At 44.3% G+C, this 23,340-nt stretch overlaps 1 protein-coding gene across 1 annotated transcript in view; it reads right to left on the bottom strand.

Annotated features, from left to right (window-relative positions):
• Positions 1–5,239: 5,239 nt before the first annotated feature.
• Positions 5,240–23,340, bottom strand: part of LOC308303377 (zinc finger MIZ domain-containing protein 1-like) — a gene marked incomplete at its 3' end in the record, with an annotated part of 78,058 nt that continues 59,957 nt past the window's right edge. The window contains exons 4-21 of the mRNA XM_080747730.1: positions 20,787–20,925; positions 19,749–19,872; positions 18,946–19,163; positions 17,052–17,259; positions 15,586–15,843; positions 14,866–15,048; positions 14,028–14,105; positions 13,502–13,670; positions 12,213–12,354; positions 11,424–11,634; positions 10,825–10,930; positions 9,977–10,137; positions 9,143–9,210; positions 8,783–8,851; positions 7,950–8,194; positions 7,221–7,387; positions 5,819–6,208; positions 5,240–5,347 (exon numbers count right to left, since the gene is read on the bottom strand). Coding sequence (XP_080603856.1) covers positions 5,240–5,347; positions 5,819–6,208; positions 7,221–7,387; positions 7,950–8,194; positions 8,783–8,851; positions 9,143–9,210; positions 9,977–10,137; positions 10,825–10,930; positions 11,424–11,634; positions 12,213–12,354; positions 13,502–13,670; positions 14,028–14,105; positions 14,866–15,048; positions 15,586–15,843; positions 17,052–17,259; positions 18,946–19,163; positions 19,749–19,872; positions 20,787–20,925 — 3,044 coding nt within the window. The remainder of the gene's footprint in view (positions 5,348–5,818; positions 6,209–7,220; positions 7,388–7,949; positions 8,195–8,782; positions 8,852–9,142; positions 9,211–9,976; positions 10,138–10,824; positions 10,931–11,423; positions 11,635–12,212; positions 12,355–13,501; positions 13,671–14,027; positions 14,106–14,865; positions 15,049–15,585; positions 15,844–17,051; positions 17,260–18,945; positions 19,164–19,748; positions 19,873–20,786; positions 20,926–23,340) is intronic.

Below are 23,340 nucleotides of genomic sequence, written 5' to 3'. Positions count from 1 at the left end.
TGTGGTTCTCGACCTTTTCAGGCCGTGACCCCCCCAAAATGATCACATTTGAACTGGCGACCCCCATCCTGATAAGCACTTGGAATTGTAGGAGTTGAGGCATTATTACATTTAGCTTGACTCTTTTCCACCGATAAATATTGTGAAAATAGCAGAATATTTTCAAAAAATGTGCCTCTTTCTTATATTATTTGACAATTTGGCCAATGTCTGACCGGTTTTTAAAGTATAATTAAATCTTTTAAATTGGACCTTCACCATGGCCAGAATAGGGACGGCCAGGTTGAAAGTGGCAGAGCTCAAGGCAGAGAGAGTTACATGTCGCTATTTCTTAAACTGCAGATCCTACAGTAACTGAGCGAGCGCATGATGGCGGTTAGTGTGAATGAATAGAAAAAGCACAATGACAGTAGCTTATGAGACGTTTTGGATTAGCTTTGCCCAGAGAGAAGACAGTGTGACCAGTTGTTGTTTGTACAAAAAGAAGGCCAGCGGTCGGATGGAGTACGGGAGGACACACAGTTAATCACTTAAACCCTCTATCGTCGTTGTCGGGCGGAAACCTCGTATCCCCAAGTTTCAAATGTGTACGTTCTTTCGCAAAGTGAAGCCCTGCTTCATCACACAAGGCCGTCGCACAAAAGTAGTGAAAACAGCCGATCTACAAGCACACAACGCCTCGCGGTGCGAGGCGTTGTGTGCTTGTAGATCGGCTGTTTTCAATATAGTTTAAATCATTTTTAAAATGATAAATGCAAAACGAACGGTTTTGGACATACAAGGTTTCCACTCGACAACGACACTATACTTAGTAAACTAATACTTAGCTCTGTACTTTTTTACCCCCCCCCCCCCCCCCCTCTACACCAAATATCTTAAGGGCGAAAATAGCCGATCCACAAGCTCACGACACGTCGCGACGCAACATATTGTGCGATTGTAGATCGGCCATTTTCTCCGAATGTTCACCCCAGAATAGGGACGTTAGAGTTCATGTGGTTACGGTTTTCTCGACAACCAAATCGTGAAAAGGACAAAACGTTATCAAGATGATACAAAAATATTCACAATGATATTTACAGCACAATAGCTTTTCTTAAAAAATAATACATTTTGCATACTGAACAGCACTCTTCTGAAAAAGTGAAATTAAAAACGCCAAAAAAGAAAGAAAAAAAAAACAAAACAAAACAAGAAAACATGGCAAAAAAAATCTGCTCCAATACTGTTTTAAAAACCAAATCTTTAGAACAGTATAGTGATGGATAAACTGTCTTCCCCATACATCTTTGAAATCAATTACCTCCAATCACACAATCAAACACGCACGCACACACAGACATACACAGTAAACACATTCAAAGGGCAAACACACATCCATTCCATTCCACTCCATTCACTCTCCCCTAAAACTGTTTTCCCATCGCACAACGGTTATTTCCGCCATGCGACAGGGTATAAATTAGGCTCGACTTTGGTGATGGTTGTTGAGCAGTTTGCCAAAGACGTTACAGATAGGTTAAATTTGCAGCAACAACAAAACAAAAAAAGAGGGGGGGGGACGGGACAGGGGGGGGGGGGACGAGGACAAACACATAAACATGATGTCTGCAGCAAATACATAATAAATGTACTGCTGGTATCAGCATTATCCCTTCACTGTTAGTGTTAAATAAATCAAGATTAAATCAGACAGAAATGAAAACAAGAACAATAAAAGACCTGTGGAAACAGCAACTGATTAAAAAATAAAATCAAAAAAAGAACAAACAAAACAAAAAAAACACACTATCTTTTTACCACTTGGAATATCACTATACAAGGGCTTGGCACTCATGCACTGTGGAGACCACTTCAACGCTCAGATACCTGGAACGCGCCAGAGTCGCGTTAGATTTGAACCACTTTAACCATTATTTTATGCTTTAACTATTGAAAAATAGCAGATATACAAGCTCACAGCGCGGCACCGAGTGCCGCGCTGCGAGCTTGTAGATCTGCTATTTTTGAAAAATCGTGAAAATGAGTGCAAGTCTTTGAATATATTTGACCCGATCTTTGACCCGACTTCTAAATCCTTCCTCTAAATCATGTGTTCTCAAACTTTTTCATGTCAAGGGCCCCCAAAATTACATGTATTCGGCCGCAGACCCCCATCTCAAAATATGTTGTTCCAGGGACCACCCAGAAGCAAATATTAAAGTTACAAATGTTAGGTTTTAAGTAGATATATTCAAAGACTTGCAAAAAAAAATCATGATTTTTCAAAAATAGCAGATCTACAAGCTCGCAGCGCGGCACTCGGTGCCGCGCTGTGAGCTTGTATATCTGCTATTTTTCACTGGTTAAAGCATTCAATAATTCTAGGCCTAAATAGGTTCAACGCTACGTCGTTCAACAGGGAGGAGAAATGCAACCTTGAAAAAATCTAATTGTGGATGGATGGACGTGAGCTGGTGCAGAGCGTGGCGCCGTGGAAGGAAGGAAGACGCCTGATAGACCAGTGGTTCTCAAAGTTCGGGGGGTCCGGGGACCCCCAGGTGTCCTTCAGGGGTCACCAGGGGAGGGGTTGATAAGTTAGGAGGACCCCAACGGACCCTTGAGGTTTGTACACTCCGAGAGTGTATAAATGGAACCAAATTGGTTGTCGGTTCCATTTGTACACCCCTCTCATGTTGTGTTCACATTGGCAGCTACAAAGCTAATGGTACAGTAACCATTAATTTTTAACAGAAGCCAGCAACATGGAAACAAAGCGACTTGCTATATCGTCACTGTCGGGCAGAAACCTCTTATCACCAAGTTTCAAATTTGTACGTTTCTTTTTGCGAAGTAAAGCCCTGCTTCATCAGACAAGGCCGTCGCACAAAAGTAGTGAAAAAAGCCGATCTACAAGCACACAACGCCTCGAGGCGGTGTGTGCTTGTAGATCGGCTGTTTTCACTAGTTTAAATCATTTTTAAAATGATAGAGTTTTGGACATACAAGGTTTCCACTTGACAACGATGATATAGGCCTACAGTATAGCAACAATAAAAAATAAGTAGGTTAACCATTTCCAGTCAACTTCTCTCTTCACAAAATCCCTGCTTGTATAATGGGGGGAAACGAATTAATTCCGTCCCCTAGTCGACTAGTTCTTTTTGTTCATGTTCTTTTTAACAGCCAGGCTTTCGTTTCCTTTATTTGCCAGACGCACGCTCGATTATGTCACTTCGCCAGTGACCGGACATCGACAGATACACTAGTGTGCCTCTTTGTAGTTCTGTATCTTTCGTACTGTAGCTGCCAGTCTGTGAACGCAAGCACCAGAGTTACCTTCGGGTCCTTGAAATGAAACCTGCTTTGAGAGCCAAACGGGTCAGCGATAAGAACAGCCATTCTCCCACAAAATATACGTACTGCTCTGCTCCACTCTGTTGTTGAAAGATGATAAATACATATGGGCTACAGGAAGAAGCAGTACGTGCACACACACACACACACACACACACACACACACACACACACACACACACACACACACACAAACAAACAAAAGAAATGCTATTCTCTGTCGGGATTAGAAATCTTCGTTATTTCAGAGTCTCTCTCCCCGTGTAGATGGTTCGGGCCGTAATACTCTCCGTTCCAGCCGTCCCTTCGAGAGGACATGTCGTTTTATTTATATTTTAAACGACACATATATCATCACACATAGCAGTTCTGGAGAAAGTGGAAGCTGGTTATCCCCCCACCCCAACACAAATATGTTCAACGTATGGGTTGGAGAGGGTGGGGGAGGGGAGAGGAGGGGAGAAAAGAAACTAAAGGTGACACTTGCGTCCTGCTGTTCTTTTTTCCTTTTTTTTGCATCGCCGTGATCTCTTGTGCTTTACATCACTGGTTCTCAACCTGGGGTCCGGGGTCCCCCCAGGGGTCTGTGAGTGAGGAGGTGGAGTTACCGGTCTCTTAACTCAACGGAACCAAATGGACCATTTGTATGGGTCCATTTGGTTCCATTATGTACACTCTCAAAGTTAAAATAAAATAAAAACATGTACAGTGTAGACTGGAGTCCCAGAGATCAAAAGGGAGGGGAGGGGGCTGTGGCCTAATGCATATGAAACTAGGAGGGGGGGTCCTTGAAATGATAAGAGGGAGTTACAAGGGGTCCCCCGCAGAATTGTAGATAGTTAGGAACCAAATCGTCACTGTCAGGTCAAAACCTTGTATCTCCAAGTTTAAAATGTGTTCTGTATGTTTTTGCATAAATGAAAGCCTTACTTACATCATACAAAAGTGAGCAGATCTACACGCACACAACGCCTTGTTGTGTGCTTGTAGATCTGCTATTTTTACTACTATAAATAGTTTTTTTAAATAATAACAAAAAAGGAAGGTTTTGGACATAAAAGGTTTCCACCCGACAATGACGAAATGGATGTTAAAGGACTGTAACTCTGAGAGTGTACAAATGGAACCAAATCTTACACTCTCAGAGTTAACATTTGGTTCCGTAAACTTTGAGAAGCGCTGCTCTGCGTGATGAGTGGCTGACAGAATAGAACACAACAGAACAGTACAGTGCTAACCACCCAGACTTGGAAACAGGGCACGGTGACAGAGAGAAGCGGTGGCCTTTGCAAGATGGGAACAACGTATAGAGACAATAATGCATACTGGCCAGATAGCGCAGATTAATATTATTTTTCCTTTTTCTTTTTTTTTCTAATTTTTTTACAGTTCTTTTTCTGTTTTATACAATGGATTCCTTTTTCTTCTCAAAAACATAAAAATAAAAAAAGGAAAATAAAACGTGAATATAAAAAACAAAAATGCTACAACACTTTAGTTTTTTTCTCCTAAATGTGCACACAAACACGTGTGACGTTTTAAAAAACTAAACAAAAAAAACAAAACGAAAACAAAAACAAAAAAACGACAACTGAATATAGCTGCACAGTTCAAAAAGGTATCGCCGCGCTAGCGCTATTTAGCGCCGCACGCCTTTGAGTTTTTTTTTTTTTTTCAAACCTCGTTCAGTCAGTCTGTGCTGCTGGCGAATCAAAACTGTACAAGAGGAAGAAGAGAGAGGGAGTGCATCTTTGTGTTTTCATCAAGTACTGAGAGAGAGAGAGAGTGCTGCCCGGGGCTCACAGGGAAATGCCTGGGCATTCGGAGAAGTTTATATCTGTGTGTGTTGTGTGTGTGTGCGTGTGGGTGTGTGTGAGAGAGAGTGTTGTGTGTCTGAATTGCCTCAGTTGTTCTCAAACAGGGACAGGAGGTCATCGTTGCTATTGCTGGGGAGGTCCGGAGGGTCCAGGTAAGACAGCAGCTCGTCTGGGTTGGCCAGCTCTGGGAGAAGCTGCACGGAGGAGGAGGAGAAGGGGAGGGGAGAGAAGTTAGAACCATCGCTTCTTACAGGGTTCCCACACATTTTTACCAATTAATTTCCAAAAGTTTTCCAGAATATTTAACCCAATTTCCAGGACTATATAACAATAATTCAGCTCAATAACAGGTCACTTACTCCTATGCGCAATGCCCAAAGACAGGTAGCCAGTGGTTCTCAACCTTTTCAGGCCGTGACCCCCGAAATAATCATGTTTTAACTGGGGACCCAGGGACTCTGTGGGTTCCTTTATGGGGGTCTAAATTGACCATTACAAGTCTGTAACTCCGACAGTGTACAAATGGACCTGTTAGGGTTCATTTCGTTTCATTTGTACACTGTCAGAGTTAAGGGGAGAACTTGAAATGTAAAAGTTTGAGAAACACTGGATTATAGGACATAATGATGACCCCTTCCCGCGTCCGCTGCTTTGCACCAACTCACATCTAAGGAAGGCTCGGGCATGTCCGACCCCGCTTGGCTGTCCAAGGACGAGGGGTTGAAGGACAAGTCCCCGTGTGGATGGCTGTTGGGACCAGACTGCTGTTGCTGCTGCTGCTGCTGCTGTTGTTGTTGTTGCTGTTGTTGCTGCTGCTGCTGTTGTTGCTGCTGCTGTTGCTGCTGCTGTTGCTGCTGTTGCTGATGTTGCTGCTGTTGTTGTTGCTGTTGCTGCTGCTGTTGCTGCTGCTGAGGAGTTGGAGGCTGCCGCGAGGACTGCGGAGGCCCGCCGTGGTGTAGCTGCTGCCCCGAGTGGTTGCCAGGGTGCGGGGAGGCGTGTTGCAAGCTCTGCTGCAAGGAGCTGTGAGGCTGGTCAGTGCTGGCAGGATGAGGTATCTGGGGAGTTAAAAAAAATAAGACGTTAAAGCTGCAAATCGTAGCTTTGTTTTGGGTGAATATGTTGGTCCGATTTGTGTGGTAGAGCACTTTAATTATTGATAATATAGGCCTAAAGGGTCATCTGCCCAAGTTCATTTCAAAACATCGTATGAATTTCACATGACTACAGTACACTGGCAGACCATAGATAATACTTTTTAGGAAGGAAGCCACGGGCCATATCAAATCTGCAATCGTGCCACGATCGGCCCCCGGGCCAGACTTTGTAGGAGATGTCTGATCGTCTGGTCCATAGATATAAAAGCTAGATACCTCATTCGCCACTGCAGTTTATTGGCGCGACCTGTAAAAACGGGAGTGCAGAAGTGCGGAAGGCACGCTGCCACTCAAAGTGACTACTGGCCAATCACAGTGAGTCTTTTCCGGGACTCAGATCAGAATCTTGGGTGCGTTCGAATAAACCAACGACCAGGGGGCAGACCAGTAATCTCAGTTGCTACTGTATATCGGAACACACCCTGTTACAAAAAGACCCGCCCCCCCACCAGTGTCTGATTGGCCTAACAAACTTCTGATATTGTGACGCACACGGAAGCTTGCCCTCTGCCAAAATGACACCCGCGATACAGACACCCCAGAGCCGAAGGAGGCGTTTACCTCTATTTCTACCACTTTTTGTGGTCAAATGTTCAGATACTGGATTCTGATTGGCTTAAAACATCAGTCAACAACCTTGAGTTGGCTCATGGACCCCGCCCACTGTTGTGTTGCATTTGTAACGTTTCCAACCTTGCAAGTTACAACTGTGTTTTCTTTCATTTATATGGTAGAAGTGGTAGCTTCGCCTCGTGCCACAACCCTGAAACAGTGGTAAATCAGCCAACAACCCACTCCCTCTCATGGTAAATGGCTTACGTCTATGGTCTGGTCTTACGCAGCTTTAATAAATAAGCACAGAACAAAGAGACACTAACGCTGGAGCCACTGTGTATAAATTTACAAAACTCACTGAGTCTGGCATGTTGTGAGAGAGTGGCTTGTCGTGAGCCATCAGGCTGCTGGGCATGTCAGGCGGGTGCGACAGCTGCGGGGGACCGTGCATGAAGTCATTCATCGACGTACCACCAGGGTTGCCATGTGGGAAATCAAAGTTCCCGTGCCCCTGGTAACTGTTGCCTGCAAGACAAAATCAAAAAAAGAGTCAATACACGTGCCAAGATGTCAGTATCATTTGAAGGACTTTACATTCACCCAGCTAAACGTCCATATACTGTACTGTACATACTGTATCACTATCTTCAAAGTCATTGCTGAGCTTCGGGTTTAGATGACCACGGGTTTAGATTATCACCAGCGAAATCACCAATCACCATTAGGAACCAAATAGAACCTTACGGGTCTGTAACTCTGTAACTGTAAATTAATACTGAGAAATGTGTAGAGCCCAGAGATTCTAATAAAAATCAGATCTAGTGTGAAGTGAGCGTTGCCATTTATGAGTTAATTTCATTAAGCGCCCTGCAAAGCTTGGCCAATGTGACCCTGGGTGTACAATAAACTTTTGACAAAGCCAGATGTTGGAGCTTAGCTCCTTCTAGGAGCACCACTCAAATCAGATGGGGGTCCGTGGTCTCATGCTTATCAAACTTGGGTCCTTGAAATGAGAAGGTTTGATCAACACTGGCATAGCCTTATGTGCCACAAGGCAGGAAGGTAACAGGCAACAGGTATAGCCCACCTTGGTTGCCGTATTCGCTGTTGTTGCCCCCCTGTTGGTTGGGCAACGAGGGATAGGGCGAGGGCCCGGGTCCGAGCTGGGCTATCATTTCCATCACATTGGGCATGATCATCTGGCTGGGGCTCATAGTCTTAAACCTCTTGGCCAGCGGTCCGTCTGGATCCTCTTTGATGTGGATGTCTGACTTAATGGCCACCGGCCGCCAGCTACATGTCGGGTCAATCGTCACCTCCTCAAATTCGGAGCTGGGTAGAGAGAAGAAAAAATAAATATATATATATCTTAATTGGTGAAACTGCGAGGAGGTGAAACAACATAGACCAGTGGTTCCCAAACGTTTTAGCTCGAGACCCAAAAGAGAAATTCTACCGTATGTCTCCGCGGGAACCCAAACTATTGAAAATAGACGATCTTACAAGCTCACAACACTTAGCATCAGCTTGTAGATCTTCTATTTTTACTATTTCATAAAAGTATTTTTTTACGGTTCGCTTTTAACTTGTGAAAAATTTGGTGTTTTTTTTTTTTTTTTATCTTTTGAACTAATAATTCAAAACAAAATGTAGGGAACAAAAAAATAAAGGCGTATTAACTCGCAACACAAAATTGGCTGTATGGGTCCTGACTGCTTGGGAAACAGTACTTGTACTGTTGTTCTAAACAGTACTGTACTTGGAGGACTAATGTCCTCCAAGTACGATGATAATGGGAACTGCACTAAATACTCTGACAACATACGGCTGCAAAGGGTAATTAATGCATAACTGAAGGGGCATGCATTCCGAATGGGCATCACACTAATAAGAAGTTGTGAAAGGTACTTTGTCACTTACTTTTGGATAGCGTTCAAGATTCCCCACATGTACTGGTCCACTTCCAGGCCTTCTAATAATGCTGTTTTACTGTTAAGGGAGGAACAAAGGGAGACAGATGAGACTTGACATTACACGACAGTGCATACCAAACTTTATGTTCATGAGGTGGAGACCCATTTTATGGAACAAACACTCTCTAGCAATGATTACTATCGAAATGCTATACAATTTTAACAAAGAAAATATATATTTTACAAAGAATGACAGAACTCTTTGTAATTATAATGTGTCACGGTTTCTTGGTTTTTGTGCCTGTGCAAAAGCAATAAAGAGATTCGTAACAAATACAAATATACATATCGAGCTGGAGACACTTACTTGCATACAGGACACCGCCACGTCCCCCGCTCACAGTTCAGTTGTAAATACGATTCCAAATCGAAGCACTGCAAGTAGACAAACCACAAACCATCACATCACACATCCAGCTCAATATTCCACTAGAGCTCCACTAATATAGAAACATAGGTTTTTCAGAAAACCTGTCAGGATTTAGAAGACATTTATAGAGTCCTATAGGGTCCTCGGGTCTTGAACGGGTACACTTTATTGTGTATCATTATTTTATGCTTTAACTATTGAAAAATAGCAGATCTACAAGCTCACAGCGCGGCACCGAGTGCCGCGCTGTGAGCTTGTATATCTGCTATTTTAGAAAAATCATGAAAATTTGAATTTTGACCCGATTCTATAAGTGTCTTTTGAATTCTTCTACGATTTTTTGAAAAAGCTGTGTTTCTATGTCAGCAATCTGGCCAGCCATCATCAAAGAAAAGGTCCTTTTCACTTAACTGGAGCTCAGTTAGTCTGATCTTGAGAGACTACTATGTCAGTGGTTCTCAAACTTTTTGATGTGAAGGACCCCCAAAATGATATTTATTTGGCCACGGACCCCCATCTCAAAATATTTTGTCCTAGGGACCCCCCAGAAGCAAAATTTTAGTCACAAACGTTCACTTTAAAAATACACATATTCAAAGATTTGCACACATTTTCACGACTTTTTCCCAAAATAGCAGATCTACAAGCTCACAAGCGTGGCACTCGGTGCCGCGCTGTGAGCTTGTATATCTGCTATTTTTCACTGGTTAAAGCATTCAATAATTCTAGGCCTAAATGGGTTAAATGGGTTAAGCGCTGAGCATCACTCGCCTGGACGTGTTTGCAGTCGTGTCCCCTGGCTGGAAGCTGTATCCGTCGGAAGGTGATGGGACATTTGAGCGACACCTTGATGGCCGTCTGCTCCACGCCGTCCTCCCCGTTGAGCGAGGTGCCGCCCGAGGACGCCGCTACGCTGCTGAAGTTCCTCTTGACTGCAAGGGAGGGAAGGTAAATGCCTGGTAAATGGTGCATTTATGTAGCGTTACAGAGATTGTGCATTACATTCACCCATTTAAACACCAATGGCAAAGGAAACCATGCAAGGCACCAAACTGCTCACCAAGAGCAACTAGGGGTTCAGAGTCTTGCTCAAGGACTCTTCGACACTAACTCTAGGAGAGCCTGGGATCGAACTGGGAACCCCCTCGGGAACCCTCTGTGTTCTAATGACGGTTTCTCTACCCCTGAGCCACTGCCGCCCCGAGGTGGGAGAAAGATGGTTGGCGGTTGCTAATAGGCAGTGGTGGAAAAGTTACACACGTATTTCTACTTGAGTGAAAGTATCAATACCACTTGAGTGAAAGTACAAAGTATTGGCATCAAAATGTACTTGGAAACTAAAAGTATCGAAAGTAGAAAGTACTCATTATGCAGAATATCCTGTTTCACAAGTTTTCAAATGTATTAAAAATCTTTGGAAAATAGCAGATCCACAAGCTCACAATGCGAGAGAGTAGGACACTTTCAAACAATCAAGGTGTGACAGTGAAGGTTATTATAAATAAATAAAACTAAGAAAATAATGAGCTTATAGCTCATAGATCGCCTGTCTTTGGCACGCAAAGCCCTTGTATGATGGAGCATGAATGGTACCGTACGGGGCTTTGGCACGTACGTACCTTTGGTGATGCAGTGCTCTGCGGGCAGAAGCCTCTTCTTCAGTAGGCCCTGCAGGACCGAGCGGACCGAGGGCCGGTGCACCAGCTGAAGCACGAACAGGTGAGACTGTGGACAGAAAGCACACATCAACGTCATCATCATCCTGTGTTACCAATGTGTTTTTCTATTTTCATGTGGACTATGTCAATAGCACGTAAGACTATATAGGGCTCAATTTTTGTCCATGCCTTACCCCTCTTAATCTCTTTACTATTTTGAAAAACATTTTTTAATATTCCAAATATATCTCATATACTGTATATGCCTATACCTTTCTAGTGCTGTATATCATGTACTCAAACTACTGCTATCTTTTTCAAACCTGCACCTTATGCTACTTTTTTATGCTAGGTATAAAAATGTATATATATTTGATTCTTCTTTTGTTTCTATAATCTTTCCTATGTTTTTCTCCTTGCACTCCCTCTCCCCACTCCCCCTTTCCTGAAAACCACACATGACTAAACAAATTCACCCACTTGTTTTTCCTTCACACCTGTGTAAACCTGTGTGACGTGCCAACGCAAGTGTGATTGTGATTCCGTGCACTAGTACTCACGCAGCAGCAGGCGGTGACGGTGATCTGGATGGTGTTGCGTCCCGGTTGGCACACGTGCTTCAGGTGCAAGGGTTTATGGGAGGTCTTGTTGTCGCCCCTCTCGATGGTGAGCGGCGTGGCGTTGACGCTGACCTGGACGGAGGCGGGCCAGTTGGTGTTCATCTGACGGTCCTCGTGGTGGTAGCACTTGAACTGCAGCTCAAGGTCCGACCTGCACCAGAAGAGAAGAAATAACAGATCTGTTGTTATGCCTGATTTGAGGATGTTGGTGCCCTGTGTGATGATACTGTAGGTGTGTTCAGGAAAGAACTGGGTATACTGTATGTATATAGTCACTGTCAAGTGAAAAAAGAAAAAAAAGAAAACGGACAAGGTATGGAATGGAAAAAAATGAAGCTGTATTCTGATATGGATCGAAATGTAGTTGTTATTTAGTTGCAAGCTTGTGTTAATACTTTTCATTGGTTCAGTTGGTTCAATATTTATAAAATCCACAGACCTGACTTTCACTATCAAATGTATTAAACGACAAGCTTTTCTCAATTGACACTCTTGTATGACGAAGAAAATTGAAATATGGAGATGCGGGGTTTCAGCCTGTCAGAGATGACCTTCACAATACATGGGGTGTCTGGTGTGACCCCTAGGGGTCCCCGGGCCACGAGGGGAGTGTACAGTGTAGATTGGGGTCCCAGAGATACAAAAAATGTGGGCCTAATAATGCAGATCATCCTTCAAATTAATAAGTTTGGGGAACACTGGTGTATATTGTACGTGGCGCTGTTCTACCTCCACATGAGGGTCTGGTGCACGGAGGGTCGTAGATGGAAGACATGGTTGCTGACAGCCAGGTTGTGCTCTAGCCTGAAGGGCTCCAGGACCACCCCGTCCCGCACTGGGAACGTCAGCCGCAGCTCCTCATTAGGGTTGGCTGTGGGAGGTGGAGAGGAGAGGAGACAGTCATTAGGGTTGGCTGTGGGAGGAGAGAGGAGAGGAGAGCAGACGGGCTCAAACTGTGGCCTACTTTCTGTTAGGATAGGATTCCTACTTAAAGGACAACTTTTTACAACAAGACAGTGTTCATATTTTAGATTGTAATTAGAGAAAAGAAAAGATGAGTGTTAAAATGTTTTCATTTACTGCTTATTATTGTTTTAGCAATTTTTGTATTTCAATTTCAGTGTTTGGAGGCATGCGTACAAGTGGTTAAACATGTCTTTTTAGACACAATAAGCCGGTAATTCCTTTGTTACTATTTTACACCAGCTCCCATAAGTCACATCTGCCCATGAAAGATTGCGGTGCATCTTGGGAATGGGCTTATTGTGTCTTAAAAGACATATTTAGCCACATGCATGCATGCCCCCAACCTGGGAGCATGCATGCAAATCAAAATCGTTAAAATCACAAAAACGATAGAAAGAAAACATTTTAACACTCATCTTTTCTTTTTTCTAATGACTGTCTAAAACAGGGGTCTTCAACAGGGGGTCCGCGACCCCCAGGGGGTCCGCGGAGGTACTGCAGGGGGTCCGCGAAATTATTGCTTAAAAAAAAAAAGAAAAAAAAAAAAAGATTTCAAAAAATGTTTTCTTTTTTTTTTTTTTCATTTTTCACATTTATGTTAAAAAATAAATCATGATTCTATCCATTTTGAATAGCTTGAATACATGATTACTATGCAATTGACAGATTGTTGATATTATTGACATTGGTTCTCAGTTAATAAGTAGTATGTTTAGAAATGGTAGTGGTACGGCCCACCCTGCTCGCTGTAACTTGTACATGTTTAAAATAAAAATATGTCGTAGCCCCGACCCCCTCACCCTACGAGGTGGTAGGGGGTCCCTGCTCCATCTCCCCATCAGTTTGGGGGTCCCCGGCCTGAAAACGTTGAAGACCCCTGGTCTAAAATATGAACCCTTGTTGTAAAAAACAAAGTTGTCCTTTAAGTAACCTCAAACACACATTCAGAGCATGCAGAAACAGAGTACCGGTGCCAATTCAGGAGCCACAAAAACAAAACACTAAAAGTTACACTATTCTCAATTTGCCTGGCAAGTTCAGGGCACACTCACCTGGAGGAGGAGGAAGTGCAGAGATATTTGGTTTGATGTCGGGAGGGAAGGGGGGCTTGACGTCCTGGTTTGGTGACAGATATGGAGGGATATTACTTCCGGGGGTCATTGGTGGCGTCGGGTTGCCCGGCACCGGGGAGTGAGGGTAGTTGCCCACCGGTCTGGGCGGCTGCAATGCATGGATACAGAAGCCAAAAGACAAACATTATTTCCTACAGTATGTGGCAGTGATTTCAAGGACTACTGGTTTTATATCCTCTGGCACCCCGATCTCTGCAGTCAAATCTACAGCGTTAATTTAACTCTGACAGTGTACAAATGGAAACAAATGGACCCGTATAGGGTCCATTTGGTTCCATTTGGTTCCATTTGAGTTACAGACCCATAAGTGTCCATTTGGACACCTGGTGGTCCCCGGATCTGACCTGGAGAAACAGTTCTATATCTTCAGTATCGTATGTACAATAATACGATAGCAGCTGTGGTAGAGTTAATCATTAGAATGTAATGTTTTTAATGAACTTACCCCGTTCATACTGCCTTGGCTGTACTGATATCCACTCCCAGAGAAGTTATTGGCTTGGCCATTAAAAGGTGGCTCTTGCTGTAATTGGAAGAAAAACAAACGATCTTGGTTGAGGACTCTGGGGGTTACATACTATTTAGCAGAAATGCTCCCAAGAATGCAAAGAAAGGCACCTTGCATAAAGACCCTGTGTACTGGAGCAACATCAATGCATGTATGCATGCATGCAATGCACCAGCTTTGCCAGGTTTCAGAGAGGGAAACCCTACTGGTGCCAGCCATGCCACTGTGGATAACAGTGGTTACCAAATGGTATAGGCTATTACAGTACCAGTGTATTTCAAACTTTACCAGGCCAAGTATCAAAACCACTGGCCAGTCTAGTTTTAGTCGACTCGACTAAATAATATAAGATTTTAGTCACAGGCCTTGATGGCGTCATAATACACTTGTTTGAGTGCTGAAAATAGCCGATCTACAAACACGCAATGCGTCGACACGTTGTGAGCTTGTAGATCTGCTGTTTTCAGAGCGCAACACCGGTGGAGTGCAACTGAACATAAAGTGACTTGTCTTTTAGTTCTACTGGATCTCTTCTCCACTAGTCCTACTGCCACCCTAACATTTTAGTCTAGTTTGATTTTTTTTTAAATATTTGTCAATATATTTAGTCTTAGTTTTAGACAGTTTTTATTTAGTTTACCTTTTTATATAGTTTTAGTCAGTGAAAAAAGGTAGTCAACGTACTTTTTTCACCATAGCTTGCCTTTAGTCGACGAAATCAACCCTGACCACTGGCATATAGACATGCACACGGAGCCATGGTGCTTGGTCTTACCTTGTAGTACTGGCCCATGGCTCCGCTAGGCGGGGGGTACTGGCCCTGGATCTGCTGGCCTGGCATCCTCTGGCCGGGGTAGTTGGGCGATGGCAGCGGCCGGGAGGCGTTAGAGGGGGGGTACTGCCCCTGCTGGCTGGGAAACTGGCTGTTTGGTCCATACTGCTGTCCACCATAGTTAGGCTAGGGGAGGGAGGGGGGTGCATGATGATAACTGTTAACCACTTAAGCCTGATTATGCTTAACATAGCAGATCTACAAGCGTTTTACAGTCACCTACAATGACATGCCCAAAGGAGGGATGCCAGAAAATGTGATGTTTATCAGCCTATACCTACATGTACAGCATATGTTGCTGCTGTTCTACATGCCAGTTGAAGAAATCACAGATTGAGGCTTTAACCTTCGACCTTTATGACATTTCTGAGACCATTCATGTTTAACTAGTGATTATTGGGTAGTTACATACAAGCTTTTGAGCATGTATTCTACCTCTAGTTTCATTTCACCACTTCAAATACTCATTCATTTGAACTAATAACGGAAAATAGCTGATGTGTTGTGAGCTTTTTGCGACTGTAGGTCGCAGTTAGTATAAAAAAACGGCCAGCTTCTATGGAATCCAAATGACTGAAATCAGTCAATGGCGACTGAGAAGTGAGAACTCTAATCCATGAACATTTGGCTATAATCACAAGTGTTGAATGGAGTCGTGCTCACCTCCCCAGGGTAGGGTCTCTTCATGCCCTGCATGCCCATGCCTTGGGGCCGGGGCCCTGCGTAGCCTTGCTGGGGCATCCTTTGGCCGTGGCCCCCGAACGGCCCCATGCCCTGGCCCCTGGGCTGGTTCATTCCCATGGGGGGGCCGCTCATGTTGGAAGGGTTCATGCCCGCGCCCATGCTGCCGGGGAGGTTTGGGGGGCCGCGCGGCCCTGGCTGGTTCATGAACTGACTGCTGTACACCTGGTTTGGTCCCATCTGGAAAGAGGAACTCATCTGGAAGACAAAGACATTGCTCAGTAAGACACTTCATTTTTGGTCCAAGTGGACCTGTGACTTGGTTCCAGTCCTACAGTAGACCAGTGATTCTCAACCTGTGGAATGGGCCCCACTGGTCGGTTCCCCAAATAATTAGCATGATGATATAACATTAATATTTTAAAGGAGCTATAGTCAACTTTTTCTTGAAAAACGGATGCTAAAATAAAAATAATGTTTCGAAAATATTTTATAAAAAAATAAGCTTCATATATGTGTTTCTATTCAAAAATTATCACAAAAAGCGTAAAATAATGATAAAATAATCATTTTGGCCATTGTCAGACCGACACTTTGTTTACATTCTAGTCTATAGACTAGGATGTAAACAAAGTGTCGGCCCTACAATGAAAAAGTTGACTATAGCTCCTTTAAGTAAAGTAAATAACCATTCAAAACAAAAACATCCGGGCCATCTGACTACCGGTACTTAATACGGCAGCCGAAAGTTGCGAACACTTTCAAGATTTTCAAAAGGGTCCTCCTGACCAGAAAAGGTTGAGAACCACTAAGGGGCCTTTTCCACCAAAAGAACCTTGGTTCCAGAACCAGTGCCGGTTCAACTTTCTTGGAACCTTGGTTTGTTCTTGCGAACCGGCTTGCGTTTCCACCAGATTGAACCAGAGCCATTGTCCCCCAGTTCAGATGGTGGTTCACTGGAAAAACCAAGAATTTTGTGGTTCCGGTTCGGAACCAACTTTTACGGTTCGGAAACCAACTCCGGTTCTCGGTGGAAAAGCACACCTCTGGTTCATCCCATAGGCTGGAGAGAGAACCGGAACCGGTTCTTTGCCGGTGGAAAAGGCCCCTAATAGACCTTTTTCCAGAGCGCTGCCATGTAGCTGCAGTGTCGCTGTGCCAAGTGGCGCCGCTTGACACCCCAGCTATGGCTGCCGCTCTGAGAAATCGGTCTATAGACCACATTAGAGCGTTTGTAAACAAACATGAGTGGTATTTCCGGGTAGAATGTCTATGGATATATTCAATGTAATCGTGTCCATTCCAGATATAATTGGTTAATGAATTATACTAACCACAACTGTGGTTGTGGTTGTATGCTATGATTATTTGGTCTATGGCTCGTCTGAAATCAGGTCGAGAGCCATTTGATCTAGTTTAGTTAGTGTGTGTGTCTCTCTCCTCCCTACCGGTCCATATTGGTTCATGTCCTGCTTGTTCTGCGTCTCCTGCTGCATGGCGGCCACGGTGGCCGTGGCGGTGGCCGTTGCTGTGGCAGCGGCCGCGGCCACGGCGGCGGCAGCAGCAGCCGCAGCGGGCTGGGTGAAGTCCCCGGGACCCCGCTGGTGCTGGGGCATGCCCATCCCGCCAGGACCCGACCCAGGACCTCCGGGGTAACTGCAACAACATTATTATTTTTTATTTATTTAATACTTTATTAGTCAGAAATGCAAACAGCACTTGGTACAGTCAGACATTAAAGGAGTAGTTCACCCCCAAAATGATTTTTTTTTCCTATTGAATACTCATGCCATGGAGACTTGAGTTCAATAATATTTTTTTGTATTTGCTGCATTCCTAAGACAAAAATGGAATTACAATAAATGTACTCCCATTGATTCTGGATGGGGACCAAAATACATTCGGGTCCCCATCCGGAATCAATGGGGGTAAATTTACTATAATCAAATCTTTGTCTTAGGAATGTGACAAATACCAAAAAATATTATTGAACTCAAGTCTCCATGGCATGAGTAATCAATAGAAAAAAAACATTTTGGGGTGAACTACTCCTTTAAGGCTAAAAGGATAAGATGATTGTGGTCCTATCTAATCTATCTAATAACTATTAATTTACGGAATGTCTGTCTGTCCGCCGTCTGTCTGTCCGCTGTCTGTCTACAGTACTCTGACGTCATAGTACTGACGTCACATACTGGCCTCGACACGGAACACCATACAGGTATATGGGCATAGGACACGGAACACCATATATGGGCATAAACGGGTGAAACAGTGCCCAAATGTCTGACATCACTGTTACCGCCGCCTGTACTGCACATACGTCATCGCCATGGTAACATCCGCATGCTGAAACAGTGCCCAAATTTGTTGATGACTGACATCACTGATACATCTGGGTTCTCCAACATTATTTCTGAGACTCCTGACATTAAATCTCTCATACTAGCCCTTACCCGTTCAAAGATATGAGCTCCAAAATGATGTGCAGTGTGTGGGTTATGGGATGTGCACTGTGCATACAGTATATGAGGGATGGAAAGTAACTTTAACTGGTGCTTGCATGATAATATGTAGGAGCATCAATGTAAGAAATACCCGTTTCGTTTAATGGCTAACCCCCCCCCAGCCCACCCGCCCACCCGCCTGCGCACACACCCGCCTGCCTGCACACACACCCGCCTGCCTGCACACACACACACACACACACACACACACACACACACACACACACACACACACACAGAGAGCTGGTTAAACATGTTGCCTCATGCTAGATGCAGAATAGATGTGCCTCATGCTAGATGCAGAATAGATAGTAGATACACCATAAAAATGCTAATATACAGTATATGATTTGTGAAAGTGACAAACGGGCTTCACAGTTATGTTAGGTGTGTTCATATGCTAATGGTGATGCGATTTCAGATCAATTGCTCCAGCCACTGAGGAGAAACGCTGTTTCAGACAGACAGACAGACAGACACTCACTCACTCACTCACTCACTCACTCAGACATTCGCAAAATTATAGTATAGATAATGTGCACACCCCCAGGCAAGGTATATACAGTATATGTGGTATTTATTGCTTTATTTTGTTTATTATTTTTATATGTCAGCATGTTGGCACTGGAAAAACTGTTCTTTAAATTGTGACTGAAAAATCCCATAAGGGATGGGCTGTGAAAGGCAGCCAGACAGACACAAAAAATAAAGTAAAAGTAGCGAGGATTTCAACATTTGTCAAAACCTTCGAAAATATTTTTTTCCCCAAACGTTATTATGACATTCCCCATAACATCGTCCCATTCGCTGTCTAAGTGTCGGGACAACAACTTACTTGCCACCAAAGCCTCCCCCACCAGGGTAGTTGGGTCTCCCGTACATGCCCTGCTGCATGTAGGCCTGGTTGGAGTTGCCCTTGTTGGGGAACTGCTGCTGGGGACCGCCAGGGAACTGAGGGGAGTTCATGCCCGGGTTGTTCCCGGACATCCCTGAACCCATGGGGTTTCCCCCTGGGTTCATGTTGTTGTTGTTGACCATGGGATTCCCCAGCACCTATTGGGAGAGATTAAGAGTTCTCAAATTCTGCCGGGTCGGGTAGGGCCTAAAATGTATGCTAATTAGTCGGGCCGGGTCGGGACTCGGGCCAACCCAATTAGGACCGGGCCTTCATTTTCAGGCCTGTTGAGGACTCGATATGTTACAGATGCAATCTTACGTTTCTCTCCTTTTCTATGGCATGTGGTACATGCAGTGGTGGGGAAAAAAACTACTCAACTACTCAAATACTTAAAAGTATCAAATCTCTGTTACAAGTAAAGGTCTGGAATAACAAATTTACTTGAGTAAAAGTACAAACGTATTGTACTTACGAGTACCAAAGGTATAAAGTACTCATTATTCCAGAAGGTCTCATTTCACAAGTTTTCAAATGTATAAAATGTTTTAAAAAATCATTTGAAAATTGCAGATCTAGAAGCTCACAATGCAATGCATCACATTGCGATGTTGTGAGCTTGTAGATCGGCTATTTTGAAATGGCCGAAGGTTTTGTAATAATAATCCAAATCTACAGAGTAACTGGTAACTAACGTTTTCAAATGATTGTAGTGGAGTAAACGTGCTGAGTCATGTCCTCACCTGACTCTGAGTGGTGTTGGTGACGCCCCACACGGTGGTTACCACCGACAACGATCCCGGTGGCTGGTTGGTGTTCTGTTGCCAGGGATTGGGACCCACCGAGTCATAAGGAAAGTTCCCATCTCTGGAAGGGACAAAAAGAAAAAACAGCATGTTGGCAAAAGAAGGAAAGCATTTGACGCACTTCACTGCACAAATATTTGTCCTGCGGATTGGCGGCACGCTTACATAACGTATATTTGCTTTTGACAAACGACAAGAGAGGAAGACAACGGTTTCATTGTTTGAGTACCTGGTAGTCAAATGTTGGAGCCGGGCTTTGTGGGCTTCGCACCACGGGAGCTTGTAGATCAACTATTTTCACTACTTCTTAAACATTGGTTTTCTAATTTATGAACTTTATTTGATTTTTCAATTCTTCATGAAATTACAGAAAAATATATATATATATATTTTTTTTCATGAAAGTTATTGCTTTTTTGGGAATGTTTTTTGAACATTTCTGGACTCTACTGCTGTGCTGTTAACAAGTTGATGAAGTGTTCAATCAATCAGTCAAACGGCGTGTGACGCATCAATTTGGTGGTTCTTGACATGAAAGTGTTGGAGAACCACTGCCCTAAGGAACCCTTGTGGCGTTCCTGGGGAAATGCTAGGGCTTCTTTCTATCTTGAACAAAAGAGGAGAGATCTTCATCAGGGCATATATGACCTGATGAAGACCCAGAGAGGTCAAAACATGTTGGCTTTTATTATTATGAAATAAAGTACCCAGTTTTTACGCCCACTCTCCTCCTTTTTTAAACTTTTTTGAGTGCTCGGATCTTTCCTCTTTTGTTCAAGTTTTATCCCACTGATCCTAAAAGCACCCACTACACGTTTTTTTTAACTTTGCCGCTACCTCCTTTGAGCACCTAGTTTTCTCTTGTTCATCGCTTCTTTCTATCTGTTCAAACTCAAGAGAGACACACACACACACACACACACACACACACACACACACACACACACACACACACACAGAGTATGTGACACTGACCCGTGTGAGAGTCCAGGCTTCATGGAGCTCATGGGCGGCTGCATGGGGACCTGCTTCCCCGGAGGCTCGTTCTGTCTGCTCTTCTGGTGGCGGAGGAGGAGGAGGCGACCCAGCTCCTCACACCACGACGACAGCAGAGCTGCAGGAGACACAGGGAGAGAGACAGGGACAGGGAGAGAGAGACAGGGAGAGAGAGTGTTTTAGAACAGTGGTTTTCAACCTTTTTCACAACGTCGTTTTCGGGCGGAGACCTTGCATGTCCAAAACCGTTCGTTTTGTATTTATCATTTTGAAATAGTGAAAATAGCAGATCTACAAGCACATGTGTGCTTGTAGATCTGCTATTTTCACTAGTTTAGTGTGACAGCCTTGTAAGCATGGCTTTTACTTTTACGGGAACATTTTAAAACTTGGAGATACAAGGTTTCTGCCCGACAGGAGCACAGCAGAGCAGCAGGAGACACATGGAGAGAGTATTTTAGAATAGTGGTTCCCAAACGTTTCAGCTCGAGACACAAAAGAGAAATTCTGCACATCTTGCTTATAGAGACTAAAACTTAGTTTCTGATTTATAACCTTTACTGTTACTATCTATGCATGATATAGCGCTTTGGTATGGGGATTTTCTTTTCCTTTTTCTTTTTAAGACCTGAGGCCGATTCTAGATAGCCAGATGTACAAGCTCGAAGTGCCATGATGCGAGCTTAGTTCATCTGCTATTTTTCAAAAGTCAGCGCAAAAGTCTGAAACGACAGATGCTTTCCCAGGTTTCAATGGGGTAGGTGTTATGATGTTACCTATATCATAACATGCATGTAACTATCCATGTCTGTCATTTGTGATGAGTTATGATTATTTATTTAACTTGTGGAGATGGACACGGCTGTCCCTACAAAATATGGCTGGCCGCAACAATGACCGACATCGCTCCAATGAACAGCAAGCAGCAGCCAATGAGGTATCTGCATTTATGTCAAATATATCTAGGGCTTCAATAGAAGGACTCAGAAGGCAACTGCCATTGCAGGATCCGGCCACTAGGGTTCACTGTTGCCCCACACACGCCACAGAGGCTCCGGCCCCATTCACTCCTACACATACATTGGGTATACAGTATATACACACCAATCTACCTATATATATACTGCTCGGTTAAGTTCCCACCCCAGAGTGTGTTTTGATCACATCATCACGCGCGCCTTCGTCTGCAGCAGATGCAATCCTTTGCACTGTGCCGGCCGCAGGAAACGTGTTTTTTATGCGCTTGTTTGTCAGCAACGGCGAATAATATCCCACCCTGATGTCAGACGCAAGGACACAGACCACCGCGCCGCAGGGAGAAGGGGTGGAGCGGGGTTGGAGAGAGAACGAGCAAGCAATGGACAGATAGAGAGAGAGAGAGTCAGACAGAGAGAGACAGACAGAGAGAGATGAGACAGCAGGCTAATGGGGCTGATAGGAAGGAAAGAGCAAACAAAAGCTTCTGACTGCCGTCATAAACATGGCAACCCAGAGATTTAACCACACGCAGACGCACACACTTGAGTGCTTGCACGCACACACACACTACACACAGCGTGTGTTTATATTCGCTCACACAGGCGAGCACAAGCACACTCATGATAGTGCACACATGCGGGCACGGTACACGCTCGTAGCTATACGCGTTGCACGCACGCACACACACACACACACACAGGCTCTGTCAGAATAAATAGGACACGAGATGTCCTCGGAGTATTCCCAATTTTGCATGTGAGAATAAAAGGGAATTTCAGCATGAATGCACACACCCGCACACATGCGCACACACACGCACACGCACACACGCACACACACACACACACACACACACACACACACGCAGACACGTACACACACACACACACACACGCACACACACCTTATCCTCTCTCCCCGAGCCCACTTGAAGCAGAGCATCTCACCCCAAAAGGCACCTCTCCTTTCATTTGAACACTGAGCACACCAGCCTCACTCTGTAAAGATGAGGGCTGGAATACAAAAGACATGTACAGATGGTGCCAGCAGTCTCCCTGCCTCTCCCTCCCTCCCTCCCTCTCTCTCCATCTCTCTCTCTCTCTCCTCTCTTCCTCTCCTCCCTCCTTCTTGAAAGCAGCACGGAGCCCATGCAGGCACAGTGGCAGCTGGGTTTTTTCCTCCCTTACAGCCTCCCACCTCCCATCTCTCTCTCCCCCTCTCTCTCTCCAGGGGCGTCACAAGGGGGGGGGGGGGGGGGGGGGGGGGGGAGTGGGACTGAGTTACTAGGGCCCAAGGAGGTGGAGGGGCCCTAATTATTTTATATACTTTAGCTATTGAAAAATAGCAGATATACAAGCTCACAGTGCGAGTGCCGTGCTGCGAGCTTGTAGATCTGGTATTTTTGAAAAGTCGTGAGAATGGGTGCAAAATCTTTGAATATATATATGTTTTGTAACTCAAATGTTGCTTCTGGGGGCGGTCCCTGGAACTAAATATTTTGAGATGGGGGTCCGTGGCCCAAATACATGTCATTTTGGGGGTCCTTCACATGAAA

This window comes from Nannobrachium achirus, assembly GCF_963921795.1.
Source record: "Nannobrachium achirus genome assembly, chromosome: 18".
Taxonomy (NCBI): domain Eukaryota; kingdom Metazoa; phylum Chordata; class Actinopteri; order Myctophiformes; family Myctophidae; genus Nannobrachium; species Nannobrachium achirus.
This window is presented reverse-complemented; position numbering and strand designations above follow the sequence as displayed.